The 26,488-nt window shown below is 37.7% G+C and overlaps 1 protein-coding gene across 1 annotated transcript in view; it reads left to right on the forward strand.

Annotated features, from left to right (window-relative positions):
• LOC104080633 (fibrillin-2-like) overlaps positions 1-25,544 on the forward strand; it is a gene marked incomplete at both ends in the record, with an annotated part of 48,207 nt that extends 22,663 nt beyond the window's left edge. Inside the window, 5 exons of the mRNA XM_009583100.1 lie at positions 3,967-4,092; positions 7,102-7,227; positions 20,272-20,409; positions 22,204-22,329; positions 25,317-25,544. Of these exons, the coding sequence (XP_009581395.1) occupies positions 3,967-4,092; positions 7,102-7,227; positions 20,272-20,409; positions 22,204-22,329; positions 25,317-25,544 (744 nt within the window). The remainder of the gene's footprint in view (positions 1-3,966; positions 4,093-7,101; positions 7,228-20,271; positions 20,410-22,203; positions 22,330-25,316) is intronic.
• Between the last annotated feature and the right edge of the window lie 944 nt (positions 25,545-26,488).

The raw sequence follows: 26,488 nt of genomic DNA on the forward strand, positions 1-26,488 counted from the left end.
GAGACCCTCTGATCGTTATACTTAGTAACAGCCTACATAACTTTTAAAAATAGTACTATAATAAAAGAAATTCTGTTTCTGTTCAGTACTGTAAGTGTATATGCATAGTTTTTTCTTTTCTGTGAGCTCATTGCTTAACATGTTGCCAAGCTTACAAGTAATTTGAAATCCATAGAATTTGTAAATTCTCTCAGTTTTCTTTTCAGTGAATTACACAAAGTTCAATTGAAGACTCTCAATCTCATCGAGAAGTAACGGCAGTGTACCATAATATTGTTGTACAAACAGCATCCTACCATGAGAATTTGCATGTAGTCTGGTACGGAGGTTATGTGGTCTTTTGGATACATGAAAAATACAATTTCTCACTGAAAACATAAAACCAATTGTGGTCTCTACCAACTGCATGATAAAGACTATAATCTCAACTAAAATCCCTCTTTGTTTAGGTTTCTAAAGAAAACCTTAGTATTTTCTGTACATCTTGTGCAGTGACTTTGCAGAAAATTTTCTTGCTGCTACTCCTACCACTGCTTACACCAAAGGACTTTGTTTGCCAATTCCATTTCCTAAAGGAGAGGAATACTGATCCCACCACATTTAATCCCTAACAAAAATTCTGTTGTGTTCCTCATGCATTCTCTTTATCAAGAGTGAGTGGGAGTACATTTTATCAGTGAAGCTCTTGTCATAGAGATTTTATTTGACTTTTAATCGATAAATAGCTTGTTAATTAGACTGCAGTCCGTCACGACATCCCTACTCCTCTCATTCAGCTTGTGATTAACAAGCACAAAACCTTCATGTCTTCATGTGAGAGAAGTCTGGACATAGGTGAGGACAGAGATTTTGCAGTCTGGTTCAATATAAGAAGTAACGGGAAGGGATGGACCTTCTGAAATCATTAATTTGATAAGGAGAGATAGAGTCATGAAGTCACGTGGCTTGTCCCCAAGATACAAACAAGTTTAGTAAACTACAGAAAACTTTTTACTCAAAAGAAAACATAAAGCTGAAATATTACACTAATTCATATTTTCTTATGAAATTTTCAGATGTCTCGTAGCTTTGAGTTTAATCCAGGGATAGCATGATTTTTCCAAATGCATATCTGAGTATATGTAAATCATGAACTAAATTGCACTATGATTAAAGAGGAAATGTCCTTTGTAAAAAGTTGAGCAGTACAAGTATAAAACAAGCTTTTTGTGAAGTCACAGCTAGGCCAGCACCCCTACTGTTCTTTCCAGGGTTTGGAAAGGGAACTATTTAAAGAAGTGGGCTTACCGTATGGGAAGAAATAACTTAATATTGAAAAACCCTCTTTTCCTCAGAGACAAAAAGTATTAAATCTAGCCTGTTCCTGTTCTTATAGTTCATGTGAATATTTTGGAATTTTCCAACTACAGCAGAAATTCTATATGGGACTGTAGATTCAGGGAATATATCTCATTCATCATCCTATTCTGTCAATCTGAGAAAAATTTTAAATTTCCAACAAGTGCTATACTTTCTATGAGACTGAGTATGCTGTGGTATTGACCTATGCATTAGTCCTGTATTAGGAGAAGTATTTGTGTCACCTAATAATTTATAACTTCTTACCTAGATCCTTAAACCACAGGCACTGAGTGCACAGGCTAGATATTTTGTATCAAGGTTTTCTTAAAAACATAGTTCCCTATTGATTTAGGTTAGAAAGGATATCTGGAGATCATCCAACCTAACCTTCTGCTCAGAGAAGAGGTAACTTCAAAGTTGAATCAGGTTTCTCAAGGCCTTATCCAGTGGAATTTGGAAAATCTCCAAGGCTGGAGTTCCTATAGCCTCTCTGGGCAGCTTGCGCTAGGGCTTAACCACTCTCATGGGGAAGAATTGTTTTCCTGGTCTTCAGTTAAAATTTCCTCTGTTGTAGCTTGTAACTGTTGTCTCTTGCCCTGTCATCGTGTACCTCAAAGAAGAGTCTGGCTCCGTCTTCTCTGTAACTGTCTATTAAGATCAGAGAACTGCTATTAGACGTCACTCTCATCTTTCCTGTTGCTGGCTAAAGAAGTCCTGTTCCCTCAGCCTCTTCTCATACATCAGGCACTGATCCTGCTAGGGAACTTCAGTCACCCTGACATCTGCTGGAAAAGCAGCACAGCAAGCTGTATGTAGTCCAGGAAACTCTTGGAGCACACTGAGGATAATTTCTAAATCCAGGTGATAACCTAACCAGAGGAGAAGTTTACTGGACCTGTTGCTTACCAACACAGATGAACTAATTAGTGAGGTCAAGACTGATGGCAGCCTGGGCTGCAGCGATCATGCCCTGGTGGAACTCATGTTCTTGAGTGATGTGGGCCGGGTGAAGAGTAAAGCTAGGACCCTGAATTTTAGGAGAGCGAACTTTCAGTTTTTTAAGGAATTAGTGGATGGGACTGGGAAACTGCCCTCAAGGATAAAGGAGCAGAACAGAGCTGGCAGCTCTTTAAGGACATCTTCCTTAGATCGCAAGAACTCTCATTTTCCATGTAAGGCAAGGAAGGCAGGAGACCAGCATGGCTGAGTGAGGACCTCCTAGTCAAACTGAAGTGTAAGAAGGAAATGCATAGGCAGTGGAACCAGGGACATGTATCCTGGGAAGAATACAAGGACGCCGCCCAGATGTGTAGGCATGGGATCAGGAAAGCTAGGGCACAGTTGGAGCTGAGTTTGGCAAGGAATGCAAAGAATATGACAGGCGTCTACAGGTATATCAGTCAGAAAAGGAAGATTACAAGAAAATGTACACAGACACACACAAACACGATAAATAAGACAAAAGAACTAGTGACAACTGACATGGAGAAGGCTGAGGTACTCGACAATTTTTTTGCCTGAGTTTTCAGTGGTAATCACTCTTCTATACCTCTCAAGTCTCTGAACGTCAAGTCAGGGACTAGGGGAACAAAGTCCCTCCCATCACAGGAGAAGATCAGGTTCAAGACCACCCGAGGAACCTGAACATACACAAGTCTATGGGACTTGACGAGGTGCATCCCTGGGTCCTGAGGGAACTGGCAGGTGTAGTTGCTAAGCCACTCTCATATTTGAAAAATGGCAGTCAGGCAAAGTCCCCAGTGATGCAGAAAAGGAAATATCACACTCATTTTTAAAAAAGGGTAAAAAGGAGGACCCTGGAAACTACCGACCAGTCAGCCTCACCTCAGTGCATGGTAAGATCATGGAGCAGATCCTCCTGGAAGTTATGTCAAAACATCGAAGATAGAGGTGATTAGAGACAGCCAACATGGCTTCACCAAGGGCAAATCGTGTCTGACTAATCTGGTGGCCTTCTATGATGGAGTGACTGCACCAGTGGACAAGGGAAAAGCTACTGATATCATCTACCTTGACTTCTGTAAGGCCTTTGATACTGTCCCCCACAACATTCTTCTCTCTCCACTAAATTGGAGATAGATGGGTTTGATGGATGGACTGTTAGATAGATAAAGAATTGGCTGGATGGTCATGAGCAAAGAGTTACTGTCAAGGACTCAATGTCCAAGAGGAAACCAGTAACAAGTGGTGTCCCTCAAGGGTCCATACCAGGACCAATACTTTAATGTCTTCATCAATAACATAGATAGTGGGATTGAGTGCACCCTCAGCAAGTTTGCAGGTGACACCAAGCTGAGTGGTGCAGTTGATTCACTAGAGGCAAGAGAGACCATCCAGAGGAACCTTGACAGGCTTGAGGAGTGGGCCCATGTGAACCTCATGAAGTGGCCCAAAACTGTACACAGTATTCCAGGTTTGGCCTTACTAGTGTCAAATAGAGGGGAATAATCTCTTCTTTCAGCCTTCTGGCTGCACCGTTGCTATACCCTTGCTCTGAATGACAGCCCCAGCGTCCAGTGAGTCAGATGTTGTCCGCATTTATGACAGGATCAGGTTTTTCATATCTTTCAGTATCTGGTTATCTTCTGTGTTGTGTTAATACAGATATTAATGAGTGTGCATTGGATCCTGATATTTGCTCCAATGGAATTTGTGAAAACTTACGTGGCAGCTATCGTTGTAACTGTAACAGTGGCTATGAGCCTGATCCTTCTGGAAGGAATTGTGTGGGTAAGTTGCTCCATTTTTTTATTATTGTTGAATAATTCATCACTATATTGATGCTAATTTGAATTGAGCGAATTTAGGTTGCAAGACATCTACTTCTTAAAGCTAGAATGAAAATGCAGAAAATCTGATGAAACTGCTTTTCTCAGTCACTGTATAGCTAATATTCTTACTGGTGTATTTTTCTGTTATTTGGCAGGGGGGTATTACTGTTTGGGAAGTGTAAGCAGGAGGTATCATTGCAGGTTAGGAATTAATTTTCTCAAACGCATGGATCAGTTTGTGTTATATTTTAATGTATAACATTTGTCAAAACCACCTAAAATGTGTCCCTTTCAAGGCTGGATGATAATTTGCCAAAGCTGAAGGTCTCGATTTTGCATAATAAAACATAACAGATGGCTGTCATTATCATAATGAATGATAATTGGTGGCCTGTGTACACAGTCTCTGCAGCATGCAGTAATTCATGTTGTATATAATATATAATTCATTCCCTGAGTTACACAAGTGCAGAAGAATGGATTGCTGCACGCTTAGTCCTCTAATTTCTGAAAGCTTCAGCTCATGAAGGAAGCAATGACCCATTCCGAGGATCAAACCATGTCTGAACAGTGGGCTCAAATGTAAGAGCTGTTCTTTTATTCTTCAGAATTTCAGATCACCAGTATACAGGAATGATTCACTTCAGAAACTTGTCATTTGTAGTTTGGTCTAGGTTTATACCAGTGTTATTGCAGTATCTAGATACATTTTCTGCAAGAGTTTAGGAATACGCAACAGAAGATACCTATGTTACACATTTCACTCTTTGTCTAATTAATTTTATTATTCGTGGTCATACATGAAATTCAGTATTTTTTTTCTTTTGGGAATTCTTACATCCAAAAAAAGTGTATTATACCACAGATACATTTTACAATAATATCGCTTATAGTCCTGTTATAGTCCTGTAATTTTAAACAGAAAACTGAAGTTTGTTTGTATTAAAAGCTGATGGAAATCTATCTGAAACCATTAGAAAGTCTTAAGTATCATCCTACCATCTGATGTGTTTATTTTGAGGAATTACTATTCTCCACACTTAAAGGTTTACTGACCTATCACTGGTATTTGTGGTCAATAAAAGCCCACCATTTTTGGTAGGGAAAACTGGGACTATATAACTGTGGTATAATTTTAATACCAAACATTCCTACCTAGTGATGCAAAGCAAACACAAAGTAATGAAAGTGTTTCTTTTCATCTGCTTGACTTAAGGAATTTTACAGCTAGTTACTTTCTAAAGGCCCTAAATATGACCTTTTGGCAGGAAAGGCACGGCTGCAGAAAACTGTTGGTGGTTTTTGAAAATACTTCACATAATATTCCTTTTCCAAATGGATTTTATGGCAAGGGATTTTATTTATCTAGTTACACTTGGAATTATGTAAGTGCTAGTATACATCTGTTTAATTACTTAAATAAAAATACAGCGTACTGACTGTGAGGATGCATTTATTCCTAGGAGAATTTTTGCACAAAAGAATTTAATTATGAACACTCAAATAAAGGGTTGAAATGTTCTAATTAATGATACAGATTATGAACTGCCAGGAAATAAAAATGGTCATCATACAGAATGCAGGCAGTATTTTTGTCAGTTTTAAGTGTTTTTAGAGCATGAGCTATATCGTTCTGTGTTTTTACAGTGCATATCAGAATAGATTACAGTCTAAATCTAAAGGTGTTCTGTGAGATTCTAAGGAAATAATACATTCATAACACTGCTAGTTTGGGTTAAGGGATTATATGACAACAAGCTCAAAATTAAAGTTTATTGCGCTTGAAAACATCAAATTCCAAATCCATCCTTCTTTACTTAAAATCAGATGAGGTTAGATTAGGGACAGGTTAATTTAGAAGAGCTTCTTTACAGCTGCCAAACTTAAATCTTGGCTTCATCATTTGGGGAAATTGAGACTTTATTTTCTGAATCCTAAAGGAATTTATAGGCATAGCTTGCAAAATCTAATGTAGTAGGGAAACCAGAAGCCTCCAGATTGTAGTTCTATTGCTTTCTTGGTTTTCTTCTTTATTGTTAAACTCTCTAAAAAATCCAGCTGATTTAAAAATTAAGTTGCAGTGTTAAGTTTGGGAAATCAAGCAGTCAAAATATAGGAGACACCCTGAAAAGCAGGATAAAGTGTCAGGTTTATCATGGCTTATCCTGTCAGTATTTTCAGTAAGCTTAAGTATCTTGTGTGTATCTTAAGTGACGTGTGATGGGCATTAGAGGAAAGTAGCTTAAAATTATATTTTTTTTTCTTTTTAAAAATAAACAATAGGGCAATGAGGAAGATTGATTGCTTTTTATTACCATTTTTTGCAGTTAATATAGGAGGAGTTCAGGGAGTGATGTTAATTTATGGGTTTTTCCTATTCAGTGTGCTTGATATACTGGTCACAATCATAAGGAGGTTTTTTTAATACAATATACCTCTGGAGGGGGGGTACATATGTGTACTCTTGAGATGTCTGCCATACATGAACTGTACAATTTAGATTTTAATGCACGTATTCACTTCATGGATAACAAAATCAATTTTCGCCCATAAAACAGGATTAAAACAGTAATCTAATCTAACACACCATTATTTGTGTGCTTAAAAAAAAAAAAATTAAAATGCTGGTTTCAAAGCAACTAGACCTTCATAAAGTTGCCATGGTGACATAATCATACAATTGACAAAGATCCCAAGGTCATTCTAGGATGACATAGTTATTATGTTAAGACTAACCATGAACTATTTTTAGAACCTGCTAATCAAAAACTGTAAAAGCAGAACAGAATTTTTGGTAATAAGAATCTGAAAATGAATTAGACTTTTTTGCTTGCTCAGTCACTGTTGTAGAAAACTGCATATCCAGCAACTTAATTGTTGCTGTAGAAAGCAACAGGGGCTACTTGTGGAGGTGAAGGCATCTCATGACACTTGCACTCATTGCTATGTCTAACCCATCTTTTTGCAGACATTGATGAATGTTCAGTGAACGGGCTGCTGTGTGATAACGGGCTCTGTCGAAACACCCCTGGAAGTTACAGCTGCACTTGTCCAAAGGGTTATGTGTTCAGCACTGAGACAGACACATGTGAAGGTGAAAAATCTGCAAGTTGTGTTAATTTCATTGCTTATGATATAATATTAAGGATAAACAATCACAAAAGATTCAGAGTGGTTACCAGTACCAGAGGAAAAGACAGAACTAAGATATTGCATAAATCATTGCATTCCTGTTGTAATTGCTCTGCACTATTTTTCAGTGTGTTGGGTCTTGCAATTGAGTTTCTTTCAAAGCAATCAGTTCATTTTTATATGAAAATATTTTCCTTTCCTTCGATAAAACATTTTTAAGCTAGAATAAAGGGGAATATATGCTTGCCTTTGATCATGTAGCAGGGACACCTCGTCTATCATTTAGGGAATTGCATCTATTTTGATCACAGAGTCTCTTCCTTCTTTTCTCCCTTCATCTGTGGCGGCAGTTAATTCTAGATCAAATTCTGGTATTTGTGATGCTTTATGTGATGATTGAATTCCAGGATCTGGATATTACTGCCTGGTGATACTAAAATTGTCCTTTATTTTTACAGTGTAATCAAAATTGCTTTCTTATATTAGTAAGAAACATCTGAACACAGATGTTAGATCACTGAAAATGTTACATAGCAGAAACTAATGAGAAGTTTTAATTATAAAAAAAATTAAGCAAGGCTGTATAAAAAAAGTCAAAATAGAAGCATTAGCTTTTGTCTCAATTTTTAACTAGTATTCAGAGTAGTAGAATTTTACTGGTCTTTTGCATTATTTTTTATTTGGTTCCATGATCTGTAAATCTCAATATTTGTATCATTAGAAAGTTTTATAGTAAATAGTCTTGCATTTGAGTGAGTGATGGGGAAGCTATAATCCTTTGTTATGGAATACCTATTAGGTGAACCAATGTCATCGTCCAGATTTGTCTGAAGCAGTGGAAGACATTATTGTCCTCAGCTGCTTGTTATTACTGATGAGACAGAAGTTACTGCCATACAGCTAAACAAACACACAGAAAGGAAAATGGAAGCACTCTGAACCATTCTTGCTGTGTAAGATCAGTCAGGTTAACTTAAACCATTTCCTTAGCAGCATATGCTGAACAGGCTAACTTTGCACTGAAGCAGGTCAGGAGCACTCATGTGCTCTTTGCCAGTTTTCAGCAGAGGAGTGGAAGCAAGCAACATGGCGGGGGGCAACAGTGTTTTGAATGTCTCCAACTGTTTGGAAAGTGAACATGTGTTTACATTCAAAACATCTCATGAAATGGTTTGAATTCTGGCAGCATCAAATCATTCACCTCTTCACCCCATCTGTTCAAAATAAATTACGTTCCTTTATATTTTAGTACATGTGTGTTTCAGAGGTCACTTTTGAAAGTTAAAATTTCTTCTCTCCCTGTATGTTACAAATTAGTAGCACTTGTTCAGATTAGAACTTTTCTTATATCATACCCCCACGGATTTATAGTGCTCTCTCTGCTAACTTGCCTCAATGCCTTGTATCTATCCACAATGTTCAGGTGAAATTTATTGGTCAGGGTCTGTCTATATGTTTAGTTTCCGTGCACTGAAAGATTTCTACCTGTGAAAAGAGCTTACCGTGTGCCCTTAATATGCATGTTTCTTAAGGAATCTTCTAGACAGAAAAACTGGAATAGTGTGGTAAAGGCAGATGTTCATTACCAAGATGAAAAGGCCATCAACTTCAGAGCATAACACTGACCAAAAGGTAGATGAATGAGATACGGGAATGCAAACAACCTAGGCAAAATTATTGAAATAAAATGTATCTAGATTTTCAAATACAGAACGTAAATTTGTTTTTTAATGGCAGTAATAGTAGTAATATTAATATAAAGGCTCAAAGTAAGGATTTGACAACAACAAAAAAAAGTGGTTTCATGGTTGCATTGAACCACCTTAGGAAAAAAGTGATCTTTTCTGTCTTCTGGACATCCTTATCATCATCATTGCGGTGTGTTTTCTCTTGTGCTGGAAGTAGTTTGGGGATCATGATATAATGAACCAAATCTGGGAGTCCCTTATCTTAGGTTTTTTGTGAGCGGGTGTAGGTGGAGTATAGCATGAGGGAGAGTTACTCTGGAGAGGAAGTAAATTTATTAGTTCATTTGAATTAATAGTTCATTGAGTTCTTGAGGTAGCATTGCGAGCTGATATTCACTGCAAAACCATAGTATGAAAAAAAAAGTTACAGGTAAGATAAAATAGAATTTATAGGAAAGTATATGAAGATAAGATAGTAACAGAAATCCAAATGGCAGGCATGTCCCCTCTTAATGGCGCATTTTTCTAATGAATGTGACACTTTTAGGTTTTGTCTAAGGGAATTAGGTGCATTCCCCAAATTATCAGTTTATGAATCAATTCTAAAAACGTGAATGAAGAACCAGTATGATTTATTCAAACTAACATGTTATAGCGCCTCTGACAGTCTTCTAGTAATATAGGAACTGAGATATGTCACAACTCGAGCGAACCTGAGCATGAGGTAGAAAATGCATACACACCTTGTTTAAGCAGGTTGTTATGTAAGTTAAAATCTATTCCATTGGGAGAGAAAAATTACTGAGCTGATCATTCAAGCTCATTTAGTAAGGCTGGGTTTCTATTTGGTGGGTTTGGTGAGATTTTAATTAATGCATTTAATCTCATTTTCTTTTTTTAACTTTTTTTTTAGATATTCATAAAAGAACATGCATCTGTACATGTTTGCAATATTTGTATTCTGGCTCCTGCAAAGTCTAAAATATTTGATATTCCAAAAGATTCTAAAAAAGGATAGATCTGTCCCTGTCTCATCTCCCTTTCATGGTGATCATCAGGTTTAACTTGTTACTGAAAAGAAGGATATTTTGCCATCTTCATGGCTGTATTTCTTTTGGCTGTATTTCATAATCCTGTTTGTGCTGAACTCCTAGCAATGAGCTTGTGATTGGGCATGAATGCGGCAGTAATATTTAAAATAATAAAACTTTTTGTTAATGGAAAGGAAAAAACCCTCATTTGGGAGGAAAAAAACCTAACAAACAACTGATCATTAACTAAAACTTCAGATTTGTAAGAGTATTTCCTTTCTGAACATGGTTTAGTGTAATCACCCTAAAATACTTCTCGTTTTTTATTATCTGTACAGCAGAATCTGAAGGATTTTCAGTTTCTTTCAATATTGTTATCTACATTAACTTACATACATAGGTCATGAAGGATCTGTCATCTTCATCTTCAATTTCAGATATTTAAATTTAGCTGATGAGGTAAAAAAGCTGATCAGGAGGGGTTTGGCATAAAACTGTCTATAAAACCTATTAAATGCATTACATTTTTTTCTAATGTTGAGTGGTTGGCAGTAGAGGAATAAATTAATCTCTTTCTGTCCAAATTCTGTTTTCAAAGAAACGCTACATAATTCGATTTGGAGTTACAAGTTCACTAGTTATAAAAAACTTCTGTAGCCAGAAGCTTTGTGTTGTGCTCTGAAAATGCTCTGATGCTTATTACTCACCAATATATTTTTAATTAATATAACTCTCATCAGTAACTGTGACGAAACAACAAAACCCTTCACTGTTTTCCTTTATAGTTCAATTGAAATTTTTTATCAATTTGTTGTGGAGAGTGGGGGAATTGTTTGAGGCTCCAGAGTCTGTGAAAGTTGAGATTTTTACAACAAGCTCTGTGGTTTAGATTGTGTTTCCAGTGACATAACTAGTTAAATGTAAACCAGATGTGCTTTGAAGTTCATTTCCAGGAATGCACAGTGGACTATTTCAATTTTTGTTTCTCTGACATTTACAGTGTACACTCACTTCACTTACAAAAAAAAAATGTTTTTTAAGAAAAACCTTGATAAATATTTTCATACATAGTGGCTTTTATTTTAAAATATAAAATGGTATTGAAATCAGTTTGGTTTCTTGCTCACTCCTGTTAAAATTGCCATTTAATATTATTATAAGAAGGTGTATGGAAACAATTTTTGGAGTTTGTTTACATTGTGCATATGATACTTTTTCGCCTGATTCAGCAGAGCACTAATGCTGAAGTACATTCATCCTTCAATTTTTTTTTTTCCCTGAATGGTGGTTTTGGGAAGTACTCAATGCAGTATTATAAACCTGTTAATACCCAAAAGCATTGCGTTTGGTTTTTTTTTCTTTTTGTTTGTTTGGTTGGTTTTTTAATTCTGTTTTTTCCTAGCATAGTGCTGAAGCATGTGAAATGCAGAAAGTAACAAACAGGGTTTTTTGGGGTTAGAGATCTCGAGCATAGTCACAAGATCATTTTAGAAAAAAACAGAAGTTAATGCCTCCAGAGAGGTGTACCCTAATCCTCAGTGAAAGCTGCTCTCCCTCTTTCTACTCCGTAGAGAGAAACGGGATGAATATTCCTTCACCTGCATCAGGGCAAAGTGAAATGGGGAAGAGTCTGGTTACATGATGCATCTTCCCTCACTCCCGATCTTGGCGACCAGCTTATGCCATTCTCATCTCAGAAGATGGAAAGTGACTGTTTGCCTGTGGGATCAGTGGGGGGCTGGCACTGGCACTTGAGAAGGGTAGAAACTGAGACTGGGAGAAAAAGGAGGAGGAAGGGTGAAAGGGGAATGTCCCCTGCAGATGGCAGCAACCTGGCAGATCGAGTCAGCTGTTTTGCCAAGGAACATGTTTTATGCAAACTTGAGTGAGAGACTAGGTCGTCTCACTTTGCCTTGAAATGGACAGGCAGTTATCCCAGTCTAGAAAGTGTTCAGCTCTGACCATGGTGTATCACCTTTCTGTTCTTCCCCATTTTTCCTCACCTGTATGTTCAGTTTGAGTGGTGTTCTCTCCTTTCACTGTCTTTGGGCAGAGAAGAACATGGCCCATGAAATCAAGAGAGCTGCTTCCCTCTTCGTAAGGTGTTGAACTTTAGATGCTTTGGCCCCTTCATCTCCACTTACTCACTTATCTTTGGTTGTGGTTTTGAGGACACTGACTTCCAGGTGTGGCCCTCAACTATTTTTTGTAGGTTTGAGTTTCTTGTTAACTCTGAAAACCTGAAATACAAGATGTATTTTCCCAGAAGAAAATTGATTGTAAACCTAACTTGCTAAGTATCAGGGAGAATTAAAGATAGGCATGATAACCTGATACTACATCTATAAATGTGAAGTATTTTAAGTTTCATGCATTTTTTAACATTCTGAATATGATTGAAGTGATGTTTTGGATAGTGGCAACTGTCTGCTTATTACAGTGTTTTGTCTTGCACGATGGTTGTGTATGTGCAGACCTGTGTGTGATGGGGCTGCCAGCTGTTAAAACCATGTGACACTTTATGTGAAAATCACCTGTTTAGCTATAAATATCTTCAGCAGACTTCAAGGTCTTGACCTGTAATTTTCTTCTCTGGGTGTCTGAGTCAGACTAGATTTTAATTTTGCCTTTAAAAAATTCACACAAAACTTTTTGTTCATTTTCAAGAAAATGTTGATTTATGTATTTAGAAACATTCAAACCTTGTGACCTTTTTTTAGAAAGCTGTTGCTCCTCTGTGCTGTTGCAGCTTGAAATTTCTTGAGTAGTTTTTGTGTCAGGATGGTGCCTCTTTACTCTGAAAATGTGCTCAGATGTGACCAAGTTGTAAGTCTCATTTTGTATGTGCTCAGTGGCGACTATTTTTAGTGTCCAAAAGCCCCAAAGATTCTGTGGCACAGATTATGCCTGGTACTTCATGAGAACTTCTCTGAAGTTGCATCTTAGCTAAAAACAGGGAAAAGCACTTGCAACTGACTGGAGAGAGAATCGTATCTGCCTAAAAGCAAAGACATAAATGGAGAGACTGATCAAAGATCCCTCCAGCCCACAACAGAGGAAGTATACAACATTATTTTCCAAAAATAGTCTCTGAACCATGAACAGTTGTGTTTCGGGGGCTTCTGACACCAGAAGTAGGATCTTTACCTTATACAGACCTGTGTGAATTTATCTTCCATGAACTTGTCCAGTCTGCCATTGATTAATGAACGCTTTCAGCATCCTAGGGCAAGGATTTCCAATTTCTCTCCCTCTTGTGTACAGAACCATTTCTTTACTTGTTTTGCTACCAGCCAGCTTCATTGGATGTCCCTTTGTTCTTGGACTTTAAGAGACAGTGAATATTTGATGCCTTTGATAGGGAGAAACTATATATAGCTTAAATTTAGTTAATTTGTCCTGTCTTTTCAATTTTTCTCATTTTTTTAAAGCTAGCGAAACTGCTGACAGCAAGATGGCAGATGGAAAGGAAGAAAAAGTGTATCTTTCTCCAAGAACATTTCTATATGGAGAGTTATTCGACATACAGTGCATATTTAAGATGACTTCTTTGTCTCAGTGTGATCTGTTTCTAATTGTGGGAACCAGATACTTGGTTTCTCTGCAAAAGCAGCAGAGACTGCTCTCCACTACCAGGTATTGCTGGCTGGGGAGAGAGTGGGAGGCAAGGGAGACAGGGAACGTACCTTGGATAATTAAACCTTAGGCAATACAGTGTGAAATGTATTTACAGGGAGGAGAAGAGATGCAGAGCAGATAAATGTTGGAGACCCCTCCAGATTGCCAGCTCAGATACAGAGGGACTTAGAGCTTGCTCTGTCAGAACTAGCTGGCTTTCTAGATCTACTTGGTTACCTCTGTACTGCACTTCCCAGCATATCAAGACAGTACATGAGCAGTGCCAGACCCCGCCTGACCCTACCTGCTCATACGGTGTGCTGCACTCTCCATAGTAAGCTGGCTCAGGACCCAACCCGAGAGACAACACGACCAACTGTGTCTAAGCAGGCTGTTTGCAGAGAAACATGGAAGCTCTGCCTAATGCCCTATGGGACTACCAGCCCGTAGTAGGATGAGGCTTACTAGCTTGGGTGCTGCCGACCCAAGCAGTTAGCCCAGTACAGCCAGCCATCAGAGCTGTGTGGGCGTGTTCAAGTAACACACTGTCTTGACCTGATAAGGCCTCCTAGATTTTATATCTCTGCATCTGTGTATGATTAATGTGTAAGCTGCGTAATCCACAAGTTTAAGAGTAGACTTCACAAACGTAAAGCTCTGTCGCTATTCAAAAACTTTCTGGCATTCAAGTCCTATTTGCTCTTTGTAGGTAATTCCTTTAAGTAAAGGGATTGTGAAAATTGGCTTTTAAATTAAGTGCTTGCTTTTGGCACAAAGAGAGAGATCACAGTTTCCTAAGTTTACTGATTTCTGGGCATTTTCCATCTCTCTTTTTTCTTTCTTTTTTTTTAATAATTTATCATAGTTTGGTGAGTAGTTTAAACACGTATTTCTTCCTGTGACCCCAGAAGATCATTAAAGAATACATGTCTAGTGAAATGAAGGCTTGATGCATCATAACATATCAAATAGCAAATGGTACCTTTTTCGTGACTTCTAAAAAATAAGGAAGACGTTTTAGTTTGTCTTGAAAATGATCTCTTGGTGCTATTAATGTTTCCAGTGCTTAACTAGATCATGCATTAATTTATAATTAATTTAAATGAGGCTATTTTAGTTTATGGATATGACATTATTCCTCAAGCACTACTAGCAAACATAAGCGAGCACTAAACAGTTTTATTTCTGGCCCACCAAAGGAACTGTCTGGTTGAATTAGAATGTATGGCTTGATTAAGGACCCAAATAAAAAAATGAAATTGGTTGAGTTTAGGAAGAAATGGTGGAAATGCATCTGCAGTTGTTCTTTGAAAGAATTTGCTAGTGTTGTTTTAATCTTAAAACTGATTTCACTTTAAAAAAAAAATCAGCAAATAATACCGTCTACAGGGGTTCTATTCTTACATGTGAACAGGCTTAAAAAACTCACAGGGGTAAAAAATAGAAGGAATTAGGGGCTAGGGGGAAGTACCATTTACAGTATTCCAGTTTCAACTCCTATTTCTTGAATGCATTCCAGAACTAGAGAATTGCAGCCAGCATTGTAATATTTTGCTTCTGACAGGGTTTTCTTAATTCTTCCAAAGCCTCATGGAGCCATAAATGACAGAAACAATAAGGCCTTTGTTTGTGCACTGCATGTTGTGGCTGGGAATGCATTGCATTCTATGAAGAAAGAGTTTTGTTTTCTCACAGGAGAGTTACAACTGATGCTTTATAGTCCAAGTTGTTGGAAATTACTGTCTTGGTAGAAAAGAGCCATTTAATTAACACTTTCAAAATATGTGCTCCTGTACACGTCCTGCTACCTGCCTGTCCCAGTATCTTTTGAATGTCATGCTGAGAGGAGGTGGCGGGGGGCAAATTTACCAGGCAGTCGTGTCAAATCATGGTCCACAGCAGCATTTATACTGTATGATATTTTCCAGAAGCACATCATAGTTCTAATAGTGTCTTCTGTTTCGGGATTGTAGATATAAATGAATGTGAAAGCAGCCCTTGTGTCAGTGGTGCCTGCAGGAACAATCTTGGATCTTTCAATTGTGAATGTTCACCTGGCAGCAAGCTGGACTCTACAGGACTGATATGTATTGGTGGGTATTATTTCCTCCTGTTATTTTCCCTTTCTCTTACTAACTTGAAAAACATTGATCATATTGATTAATTAAGGAAGAAAATACTGTATTTGTGTAATTTCCCCATGATAGCAGGCAGTATGTCTAGTTCTATAGGTAAGGCCAAACAAACACATACTAATTGATTGCTTCCATGGGAGCAGGAACAAACTGAGAGAAACATAGTTCATGAGGATGTCCAAACTACGGTGAAAGTAGTGAAATGCAGGTATCGATTGTTGGGAGAGAGTGCGAGTGTCTTATTATTAATAGGAATTATCTTGTCATTTGGGAGAATGAGAATATGAGTAAAGCTATAGGTGATTAGTCTGGTAGATGAGAAACTGTAAAGCAGACATGCCCACTCAGTTCTTTGGCCACTTTCAAATCTGAGACAAGAAAGCAGGTAAAACTGCAGGAACATCTACTCAAATAGTGATAGGAAAGCACATGGCTTCTAGGGTTCAGGGCATTCTTGATAAACTGAAGGCTGACTTTCCTAGCTGTAAGGAAATATTAATGGCTTTTGCATTATAGCACAATCTCATACTTTACGTCTTTTGTAGGAAGCTGGTAAAGTTGAGTAAGACAGATCTGAGTTTGTCAGGATCCCTGCCGCTGGAGCAGACACATGAGTATTGTCTGGGTTTTATATATATACACACACAAAATATAAATATATAAAAAAATAAATAATGTTACCATCCTTTCAGGATTCTGTGGCACTGAAAAAAAGTAGAGCACTGCACAGATTTTATTGGAGCTAGCAGCAACAGTTGTCTGCAAGATGTCATTGGCATTTTCTTTGGAAGCCATTCATTAATGTTTTTTTTCTTGCCTTTCCAAGAAAACTCAAAGGATTGGAAACATCTGTACTTCTCAGGTGATCACAAGCTGCCATTGTTCCATCTTATTTGTGTAACATAATTGAAGTCATTGTAGGATATGTGGAATAAATTGGATCGGAGTGTCATTAATAACTGGATGATGCTAATTTTAAATGTTCCTTTTATTTTAAGGTGGATTTGTCTGGTGTTCTTGGTTCAACGTTCTTGCCTTGCCACGATTTTCTTAAGATAGGAAATTGAATGCAAAGACTCAAGTTGCCATTTAATGATGGAGTCTGTCTATGCCTTAATACGTTTTTTAAGTGAATGTTACTTTTGTGCTTAAGCCTCCTCTTGGATTTCCTTGTAGTGTCACTGGCCAGTAAAGTTTAGTATTGTTTTTTTCTTTCTTACATTGTGCTTATTTCTTGATGTAACCACACCAACCTATGCTTTTTTGTACTGCTTATTTTTAATCTTGTGGTGTTCTCACACCCAAAGGTGCTACACGTTCACTAAGGACCTAATTATGAGAGTGTTCTGGATTTACTTTGCGAATGGTTTCCGTTGGAGCGTTTACAATGTGAGGTCCCATTTGGCCTGAATATTAGTGATAAGTAACATAAAATGTAAACAAAAAAATACCTGGGCAGTCAGATAAAAAGTGAAGAATAGGAACCACCTATATACCGTGAGCCTAATCATTAATTTTTCGCATTGACTAAAATTGTTTCAGGAAGAGTTTTCTGCACTACAGATGAGAATATGTTAGGACAGAAGGGTCGTAAGTGCAGCTAATGCAAGATATACAGCTTTATACTGTTAGAGCCCAGTTGTATGTTCTTCTACCTTGGCAAAATTTCAATTGGAATTGGTAGTGATGAGAGGAGGGCAGACTGGGTTATTGAAAAGTGAGTAAGGGGTTGGTTGGAAGTTACAGGTAGTTTACCGTGTGAAAAACTTGCAAACGCTCTTATCGAATGTATGCCTTTATAGATCTCTACAGTAGAGCAAGTTGGTTTTTCCCATTACCACTGTAGTGAAAGACTTGTATATTGAATGTATTTGCTGTAATTTTTTAGCGGATTGCTCCTGTAAAGCATTCTTGTAGCATCAGATATGAAAAGCATATGCTAAAACATAAATGTATGACTAAAATAGTGTTGTGGTTTGGGAATGTGTTGTATTCTTCATAAGAATGATCAAAGTAAGGTAATGTCAGATTCTGACCCCTCTCTAGTTTTTCTTTAATTTCAAATTTGCTGTCATGTCAGAACCAGAATCAGTCCTACATTGTAAGAGTAGTTTTTCTTTCTTTCATGATGATGATTAAAGTTATTGAACTTAAAAATGGCACAAAATTTTTAAGTAAAAGCACATGACAACAATATTAGAATAAGAAAGGATTAACATAACATCACTGTTAATCTTATTTTTACAATTTATTGTTCCAATGTGTTTGTCGCTACTTGATCTTATTGCTGATTTTCACTGTCTTGTGGACTCAGGTCATGTATGGCACGTTAGACTGATCTTATACGGAGAAGCTATATGGCTGATGCATGTTCTTTACTCAGTTTGTGGACAGAAGACTTCAGTCTGTCAGTTCCTCTGGTTCCTTTGCTCAGTCTGCTCAGCCTCAAGGCTGAAGAACCAGGTGGCTTGAGCCATCTGCATCCATATCACCTGTAGAAATTGAGCATAGATATGAGCCATTTGTCTCTTTCTGTGAGCTTTCCTGGGTAGAGAAAAAATGACTTGCTCAAATTACAGTCAAATTTCAAGTCACAACATTTGCGCTCAAATCTAAGCTCAAACCTCCAGGTTGTTAGTTCAGCAGTTACAAGAAAAGCATTCAGCACACTGACAGTGGTAGAAGTGTTGCATTGCTAGGTACACAAGGTGGGAGGGAACATATGTTTTAGTAAAGATTTGTGGAATTCATACAGTGCACAATAAGTAGGCTGCCATCTGCCTGTAATATGCATATATTATTCTTCAAGACAGAATCAAAGAAATGCAAGCAACAGAAAGAATGCTTTGATGCAGGATAATAACTTTTTCACCAAAGCAAAAGTCACAGTGACTGCCCATTGTAGATTTCGTCTGGACAAGAGAGATTATGTAAAATAAAGGAAATTAACTCATAGTCTGAAAAAGATAAGACAAACAGGCTTTGGCAGGATAATGTAGATGCAGCTGGTGTGAGGAAAGCCACCTGCTAATTTGTATAGTTTAAATCATTTTTGAGATATTAGTGTGATTTTCCCATCCTGTAAAGTTGGCTACTAAAACTAAATAATACTAAGCTCAAGAAACTTCTAGTGAATAAAGCAATGGAAACATTTACATTTTGATAACATAAAGCGGAGACTCAACATATGAGCAGCAAACTGGATGTGGTGTGAAAGAGCAGTTAAAGAACCTATATTCCCTCTCCCCATGTTGGTCCCTGAATTTGGGACATATGATGACCGGGGACATGCCCATCCCATGACTGGGGAAGAGCCAATCCAGCTAATGACTGTCCAGGTTTCGTCTTTGTTGACCCAAGTCTTGACTGTTAGCTAAAGGCTGATCAAGGGGTGGAAAAGATGCCTTTTCCATTCTTCTATACCCCTCATTGGTTTGTGTACTTTTTTAAGTGTGGTGTTCTGCCCCACATGTTTGAGACCAACATCAATGCAACTAATGCAACTGTTTTGCAGTTAACTGTTAATGAATTACGTTGCCTGGTTTCTAGGCCTGATTCCAGTCACATTTTTGGGCCGATTTTTTTCCTGTTACTTTAGCCAAAGAAGGGGTGTGCTCTCTGTGGTCACCATAGTTTTATAACATGACAATTTCATAGAAAAGTTGAAGTTGTTTGAAAAAAATAAGCTGGAATGATTCTATCTAAGGCACATTGCTCCTAAGCATAAGGTATTAGTAATACTGATCAACAGCACCTAATAGATGGTCTGGCTCTTTGTACATATAATATATGTAAATCTTAAAGCCAAATCCTATTCTTCTTTCATTAGTCATCTCATTAAATTCATCTGGGCCACTTGCTTAGCTTTGAACTCTGAGAATGCACATGCATTTAAACTCTACCCAGGCTGACCTCGCAGTCTGGGTTAGATCTTTACAGACTACTTTTGCTATCTGACCACCAAGGTGGTCTGCTTCAAGAAATTTTGTACCATTTGAGTGTAACATTATAAAGGTACTCAGCAAAGGTGCTGTAGGTACAACTCTTAAAGTACGTAACTGATTTAGGATCTAATGGACATTTTAAAAAACGGCTTGGGCACTGAAAGCACAGATTTTAAGACTTGAAGATTTGGGTACCTAAAAGAGAATTTCAGAGGGTTTCAGGCAGCAGGGGCAACGCTTGTGGCTGAAAATCTCGCCTCTGCTCAGTGGCTGTCTAGCCTGGGCAGCAGTCAGGAGGTGCTGCCTGATGTGGCTGGGCACTTACTGGAATCTGGAGGACCTCTGCTAGCTGTGGGACTTGGACTATAAAATGCCTCGAGCAGTGTGCTGTATTGCTCACTTTTCGTGATAGTGCTGTTCCTTTCCATCACTTCTGAACTAAAATGTGTACAAAATTACTTTGATGGAAGGTTTTCTTTCAAAAGAGAGCCTGCGCTCCCTTGGTACTCTGTCTACTGGTGGCATGAGCATGACATGCCAGACCTTTTTGCTGTGACCAATATTCCGTATTGTTTTCTATTCCGCTGTAGATAGCCTGAAGGGGACTTGCTGGCTTAACATCCAAGACAGTCGCTGTGAAGTCAACATCAATGGTGCTACACTGAAATCTGAATGCTGTGCTACCTTAGGAGCAGCTTGGGGCAGCCCATGTGAGCGATGTGAATTAGGTATGCTTTCATATCCTGCATCTTTTGGGAGAAGAGAGGAAGTACCGCTAGATAGATTCTCATCACTTTCTGTATAGAAAACAAGCAGACGGACAACACAAAAAACCTATGAAATGAAGTTGTCTTATTTAGCATCACTTGTAATCTCCACAATCAGAGATCATTCTAATACCTTTGAAGTTACCAGGAAATAACATGTGAATAGATCTTTTAATAATTACATACGTTTCGTCTCCACAGGGACTGTGCATTGGAGTAGGGAAGTAAGGACTACAATAATAAAGTGAAATATTTGGTAAAAGCCTTGAGGGCTTTTTATGTTGTGGACTGTTAACACTTTTTCCAGCTGTTTTCAAACACGTAGTTTATGTACAATTATTGATTGCAGAATAGTACTACTATTAGGTTACAGGGCTAGGTGTAGAAGTTGGAAGCAAGAATGCTAACTGCATGCTCTAGTTTGTGGAAAAAATACTGTGCCGCGTTCTATCCATAAGGTTTGAATAATGCTATTTGCAGCTGAACCAGTGTCAGGACGTTTTAGCCTTTCATTTTTAGTTGGAACAATAACTGTGGGCACATGTATCCCATCTAACAAGCATGGTGCAAACAACATCCAGCAGAGCTCTTAACAGTGCAGGGCAGTGTCAAGCAAAGATATTACTTTGGATTCCAGAAAGCAGCATGGTCAGGTTAGACTGGTAAAACAAATCAAAATCTAATCAATCTATAGAGAGCTAATTAGCTCAGACTGGGTACATTTGGCCATTTAATTTCCTATTCTCTAACTAGTTAAATTTCAGCAAGCTTTCCTATCACTACATCATACTACATTTTACATGCATATCCTAAAACAATGTCATTACTCAGATCCTTTATGAAGCTGCAGTGGGAAAAAAGCCTTTAGTGATAACTGGCATCACTAAAGCTTTAAATCTTCAGGCAACTTTACAGGAAATTTACCTTTCAGCTGTATCAGAGCGCAGAGGTTGATACGATCAAATGCTGAGCATTCTGGTCTCCATTAAGGAAAGCACATGAGAAAGTAATTGTCTAAGACTGAATTTCCTCAGCTATTCATGTGTTTTAAGTAACATGTATGAGTCAGTACTTTTCTTGATTGAGGCTAGAGGACTCACCACCTTATACAGTCAAATTATTAGAGAATTCCAAAGATACATTTATTTTTAAATTATTTACTGCTATATTTCTGTCATTCTAAAGCAGTGATATATCTTTCTGGCTTGATTCCAGACACAGCTTGCTCAAGAGGATTTGCCAGAGTGAAGGGTGTAACCTGTGAAGGTGAAGTTTTTGCTTCTTACTCAAGATGTCACTTTTTTTTCCTCTGAAAATGAGATAAAAGGGGATTTATTATGATCTTGTTTTTGTCAGGGCATAATCATATTGACCTTAGATGAATGTCTTCATAAACAGTTACTGACTGTGGGGAAGCATTATGTTACAGTGTTTGTTGGAGAATATCAAAATGATACGAAGAGAATGGAACTGGTCCTTCAAAATACATTTAATCCCTTTAGTTTTTCCTTTCTCTCAGCCATATCCATCATCTTGTCTTAGAGAAGAGAATGTGGCATCTTAGTGCCCAATGACTTGAAGATCTTGCAGGAGTCCCTTGAGACTGAGCTAGATGCTTGTTCAGAGCAGCGTTCAGACTCTAATACAGTATGGACAAAAGCCTCTCGCTTTCTTTCACGTAGCCTAAATTCTCAATAAAGCTGTAGTTGTCTCCTTCGAATTAGCATATAATTCAACTCTTCGTTTCCCCCACAGATGTAAATGAGTGTGCTGTTTTCCCGGGGGTTTGTCCCAACGGGCGGTGCATTAACAGCAGAGGCTCATTTCACTGCGAGTGCCCTGAAGGACTGACGCTGGATGGAACAGGGCGGGTGTGTTTAGGTAAGAGCGCACTCAACTCTGCCAGCTTTTTAGCTGTGTCCAACAATTGTCCAAAATTATTCTCAAAGGGTGTGAACGGATGTTTGGTTTGTTTCTGAATTCCTCCGAAAGCAGTTTGTGAAGCATATGTTTTAGTTTATGCCTGCTTAGATATCCAATGCCTGTGTCAGCTCAGGGAAGAGCTGTTAATCCCTTGGGGGGAATATGAAATGTTTGTGTTAAGACTTGTTTTGCCCACACTGCAATCAATAGGTTTTGCTAGAGTGCTGCCCTTACTCTGACTCCTGTTCACGAACAGAAATGTCTGACTCGCTGGGAGCTAGACGATAAGCAGTCAGCTGGTCAGCCAGCAGCTTGTAATGCAGTATGAGCAGTGCTCTTCTCTACTACTATCTAGTCATTTTGTGAAACTCAGATACTACCTTGTAGGATGAATGCTGGTGCAAATTGGTCTGCCTGAGAGTAATCAAACTGAACGTAGATAAAAATAAGACTTCATCTTTGTTGTACAGATTAGTGTCTTCTACTGACAAAACACGATGTCTGTGAAGACACACATTTCTCTAGGAAAGACTTCAGGTATAAAAAATACTGAACCCCTGTGTAAGGTAAAGAAAAGAGAAGTATCCTGTAGCAAGTGTAGTTAGTGTTAATAATCTGCATCTTTAGAAATCAATGGTCAGAGATGAAAAAAGATAAAGTCAGGGTACTGAATGTTTAGAATAGATTCTGGGATCCATATTAATTTTTCTTACCAGTTCTAAGGACTGTAAAAATACGATTACTGTCAGCATTGATTTCTTTTAAGAAAACAGTGCAGCAAAACAAAAAAGATTTTTCAGCCCTTGCTTCATGTTAAGGATTTTCCTACTCTAACCTTTATTTTTTTATTTCAACAGTGTTCTCTTTCCGCAAGCAGATTCAAATTTAAGCAAACTTCTGATTTAGTTGCACTATGCCTTACCAATAGCTGATACAGACAGTTAGCAGGTTGCAGGGTTTTTTAATGTGAACGTAATTCTAGAGATTTATTAAAACAAGCAGAATTTTGAAATGAAGCAGATGTGTACGATCAGTATAAATGTCTCAGAAAAAAGAAACAATTCAAAACCAAGTCTGCCCGTATGCACGTATCCATTATGTTTGTGCATACCATATGCAGTTTTGTATGTTAGGTTTTACTTGATATTCCACCACCACTCTGAGCCCCCCCAAACTTAGTAATTCTCTTGCCAGTCACTGGCAGCTGTGGCCATCAACCCTGTATTTCTCAATGAGAAATTTGATAAGGACAGGTGTGAATTTAATTGCGGTTGATAGATATAATAAAAAGTTGGAACGAAGAAGCCATTTTCAAGCAAGACACAGGATTCCTTTACCCTCAAAGCCACGTTCCCTTTTCTTATTCTAATGAAAAAATTACCTTTTATATTACAAGATATGTGCCTTCTGCTATGCTACACAAGCACTGTGCACTATGTCATGTATTTCTGAAATACGTTTATTTCCTGCAGGATCCACTACAGTGATTTTAGTGCAAACAAATATTTATTAGCAGTATGTTTGCTGAATCTCTGGAAATTAAAATAAATATGATCCTGATGTGGAATAGTTTACAGGAAACCATGAGTATTCTTTGAACAATTTCCATTTCTTATAGTTGCTTCTAAATTGTTTAACTTCAGATGTGCAGAGGGTAAATTTATATTATAAATCTGCACAACTTTGAAGGGCTTTTATGGAAAACAGTTCAGCAGCTCATCTGTGTTATTTTTAGATCTTGCATCTTCTCCAAAGCTTTTTGCGGTAGTTCTGTTAGGTTTGCTAAAGCCTAACTTCCAGTCCAGTATATCATATGAAACATTAATGCTTATATTTATCCTGAAAATACAGCTTGACCTCCAGTCCATTTCAGTCTGGAGGCTTTAGAATATGTCCAGAAGCTATTTTATCAGACACGGTGTGTCCTTGTGATCTTCCTTACACACTGGAAATAACTCTGTTTTCCTGGAGACCATTAAGCTACCAATAAATTTCTGTATAGTATCACAGACATCTTGTCCTCTGTAATTGATATTGTCCGTTTCCCATTATTGGTATTATTTGCCAGATTTTTGAAATTTGGGCATAGAAACTCTCCTATGTTGTAGAAATTAGCATGTAGAGACTTAACAACCCATTTTTTATACCAGTTTTATGTTTTAACAAATACTAAATTTTTTTTAAAAAACTTCAAACTATTTTTCTTTACTGAAATACAAATAGGTGAAAAGTGTGGAAGGTACTGATGCTTTCAAATGGCTTATTATTGTTATTTTTTACTGTATGTGAGATATAGCAAGGCTGATTTTTTCTGCGTACAAACCAGTGTGGGGTACTTTTCTTGACAGTTGGGTATGCAAGTACGGATTTTGCCTGCACGCTTGGTTGATCTATCTTTTGGTTGACCTGCATTTCTGCAAATGGGACCCTTGAGTATAACCATACTTAATTTTTCTGGAAACTGTATTGTTTTCTCCTGCTAACTGGTGTTAAAGTAAGCCTAACAGCGGTCAGAATTTTTTTTTTTTTATTCCTTGTATTATTAAATTAATTTAATAATATAAACGTAGGTAGGAATATTTTTTTTTCCTACGAATGCAGGTCAATTTGTAAATGAGAATACCTGATACAGTAAAGAAATACATGTCTCTGTCCTATCAAATACACATAGAAACCTAAAAAGCACAGTCATGGTCAGAGTAATCGTATATGTTGATATTGGGAGACAACAAAAGAAATGCTTGTACTTTTTTGTGGTACAACAGAGATCCAGAAACTTAACTATAGTGCAATATTAGCAACTTCAAATGGCTGAACATTGTGCAGAAGTGTAGTCTTGAGCAGAAACTGAGCCTCACATGTACTCATCCCTCAGAAATAGGTGTTTCTGAAAACCAGAAAACTTTAGTAAAGGGTAAAATGTCTATTTGTTGTAAAATGAGCAGATATTCGCATGGAGCAATGCTACCTGAAGTGGGATGAAGATGAGTGCATTCAGTCTGTGCCTGGCAAGTTTCGTATGGATGCCTGCTGCTGTGCTGTGGGGGCTGCCTGGGGCTCTGACTGCGAGGAATGTCCTAAGCCTGGCACCAAGGAATATGAGGCTCTGTGCCCGAGAGGTCCTGGCTTTTCCAACAGGGGAGATATTCTAACTGGCAGGCCATTTTATAAAGGTAAGGGTTCATTCTTGCATCTGAAAATGAATTATAGGTACATCTGTGTGAATATTCTAAGAAAATGACAGGATTTGTGTCTGTGTTTGTTATGGACTTGAGGTGGGAGATGTTGTAAAGATGTTTGCCTGAAAGAGCTGACCTTACAAGTGGGAAACTCTCTGCTTACATGGTGCTCAAGAATGTTACAGGAGCCTAAAAGGAAAAGGTGCAAAATCTGAATTTGGTAAGGAGAAAAGGGAGATTACTACAACAGGACTAAAGGGAGGGGAGTTCTGAATGATAAGAATAACAGAAAATGTGCACCTTTTTTAAGGTAGTGCTTTACAAAGAGTGAACTGAGGGTCAGATGAAGTTCCATAAAGTCAGGGAGTTAAGATGTAAATGTAAAATATTACTAAAATTTGGCCAGGGTTCTCTGAAAGAGAGACTGAAGAAGGATGGGTTCTTTCTATGGTTTGCAGAATTAATAAGTGATTAGAAGGGAAGGGTGTCTGTTGCATCATAATTATGAGGGCAATGATAATGAGGAGCTGCAGTGATAAAGAAGTAAATAAAAGCCTTTCGTCCAGTAAAAACTTCACCTCCTGTAAAACAAAAACAAAACTGAAGAGGCTGGGAAATGTTAAGAAACCAGATACGAGAAACTTTAGGTGACTGAGATCTGAGAAGAAAAACTAAATTTCTGTGTGCAGAAGCTGAGGCGATCCAGAAATGTCTTAGTATTTTATTTGTTTTTAAAAAGATGTATTCTGAAGCATTTGTCTTGGAATACATTGAGTTGCTTGAGGAAACTTTAACAGATCACACCTCTGCTTCACCATAAATAAGCTCTGATTTTCAGGAGTTACTATTCTCAGGCAAAGCTTTGAACGTTCAGTGATGATTTAGTAAACACATGAGGAATTTCATAATAATAATTATATAATTGTTTATTTTTATTA

This window comes from Fulmarus glacialis, unplaced genomic scaffold, assembly GCF_000690835.1.
Source record: "Fulmarus glacialis isolate BGI_N327 unplaced genomic scaffold, ASM69083v1 scaffold1028, whole genome shotgun sequence".
In the NCBI taxonomy this organism is placed as follows: Eukaryota; Metazoa; Chordata; class Aves; order Procellariiformes; family Procellariidae; genus Fulmarus; species Fulmarus glacialis.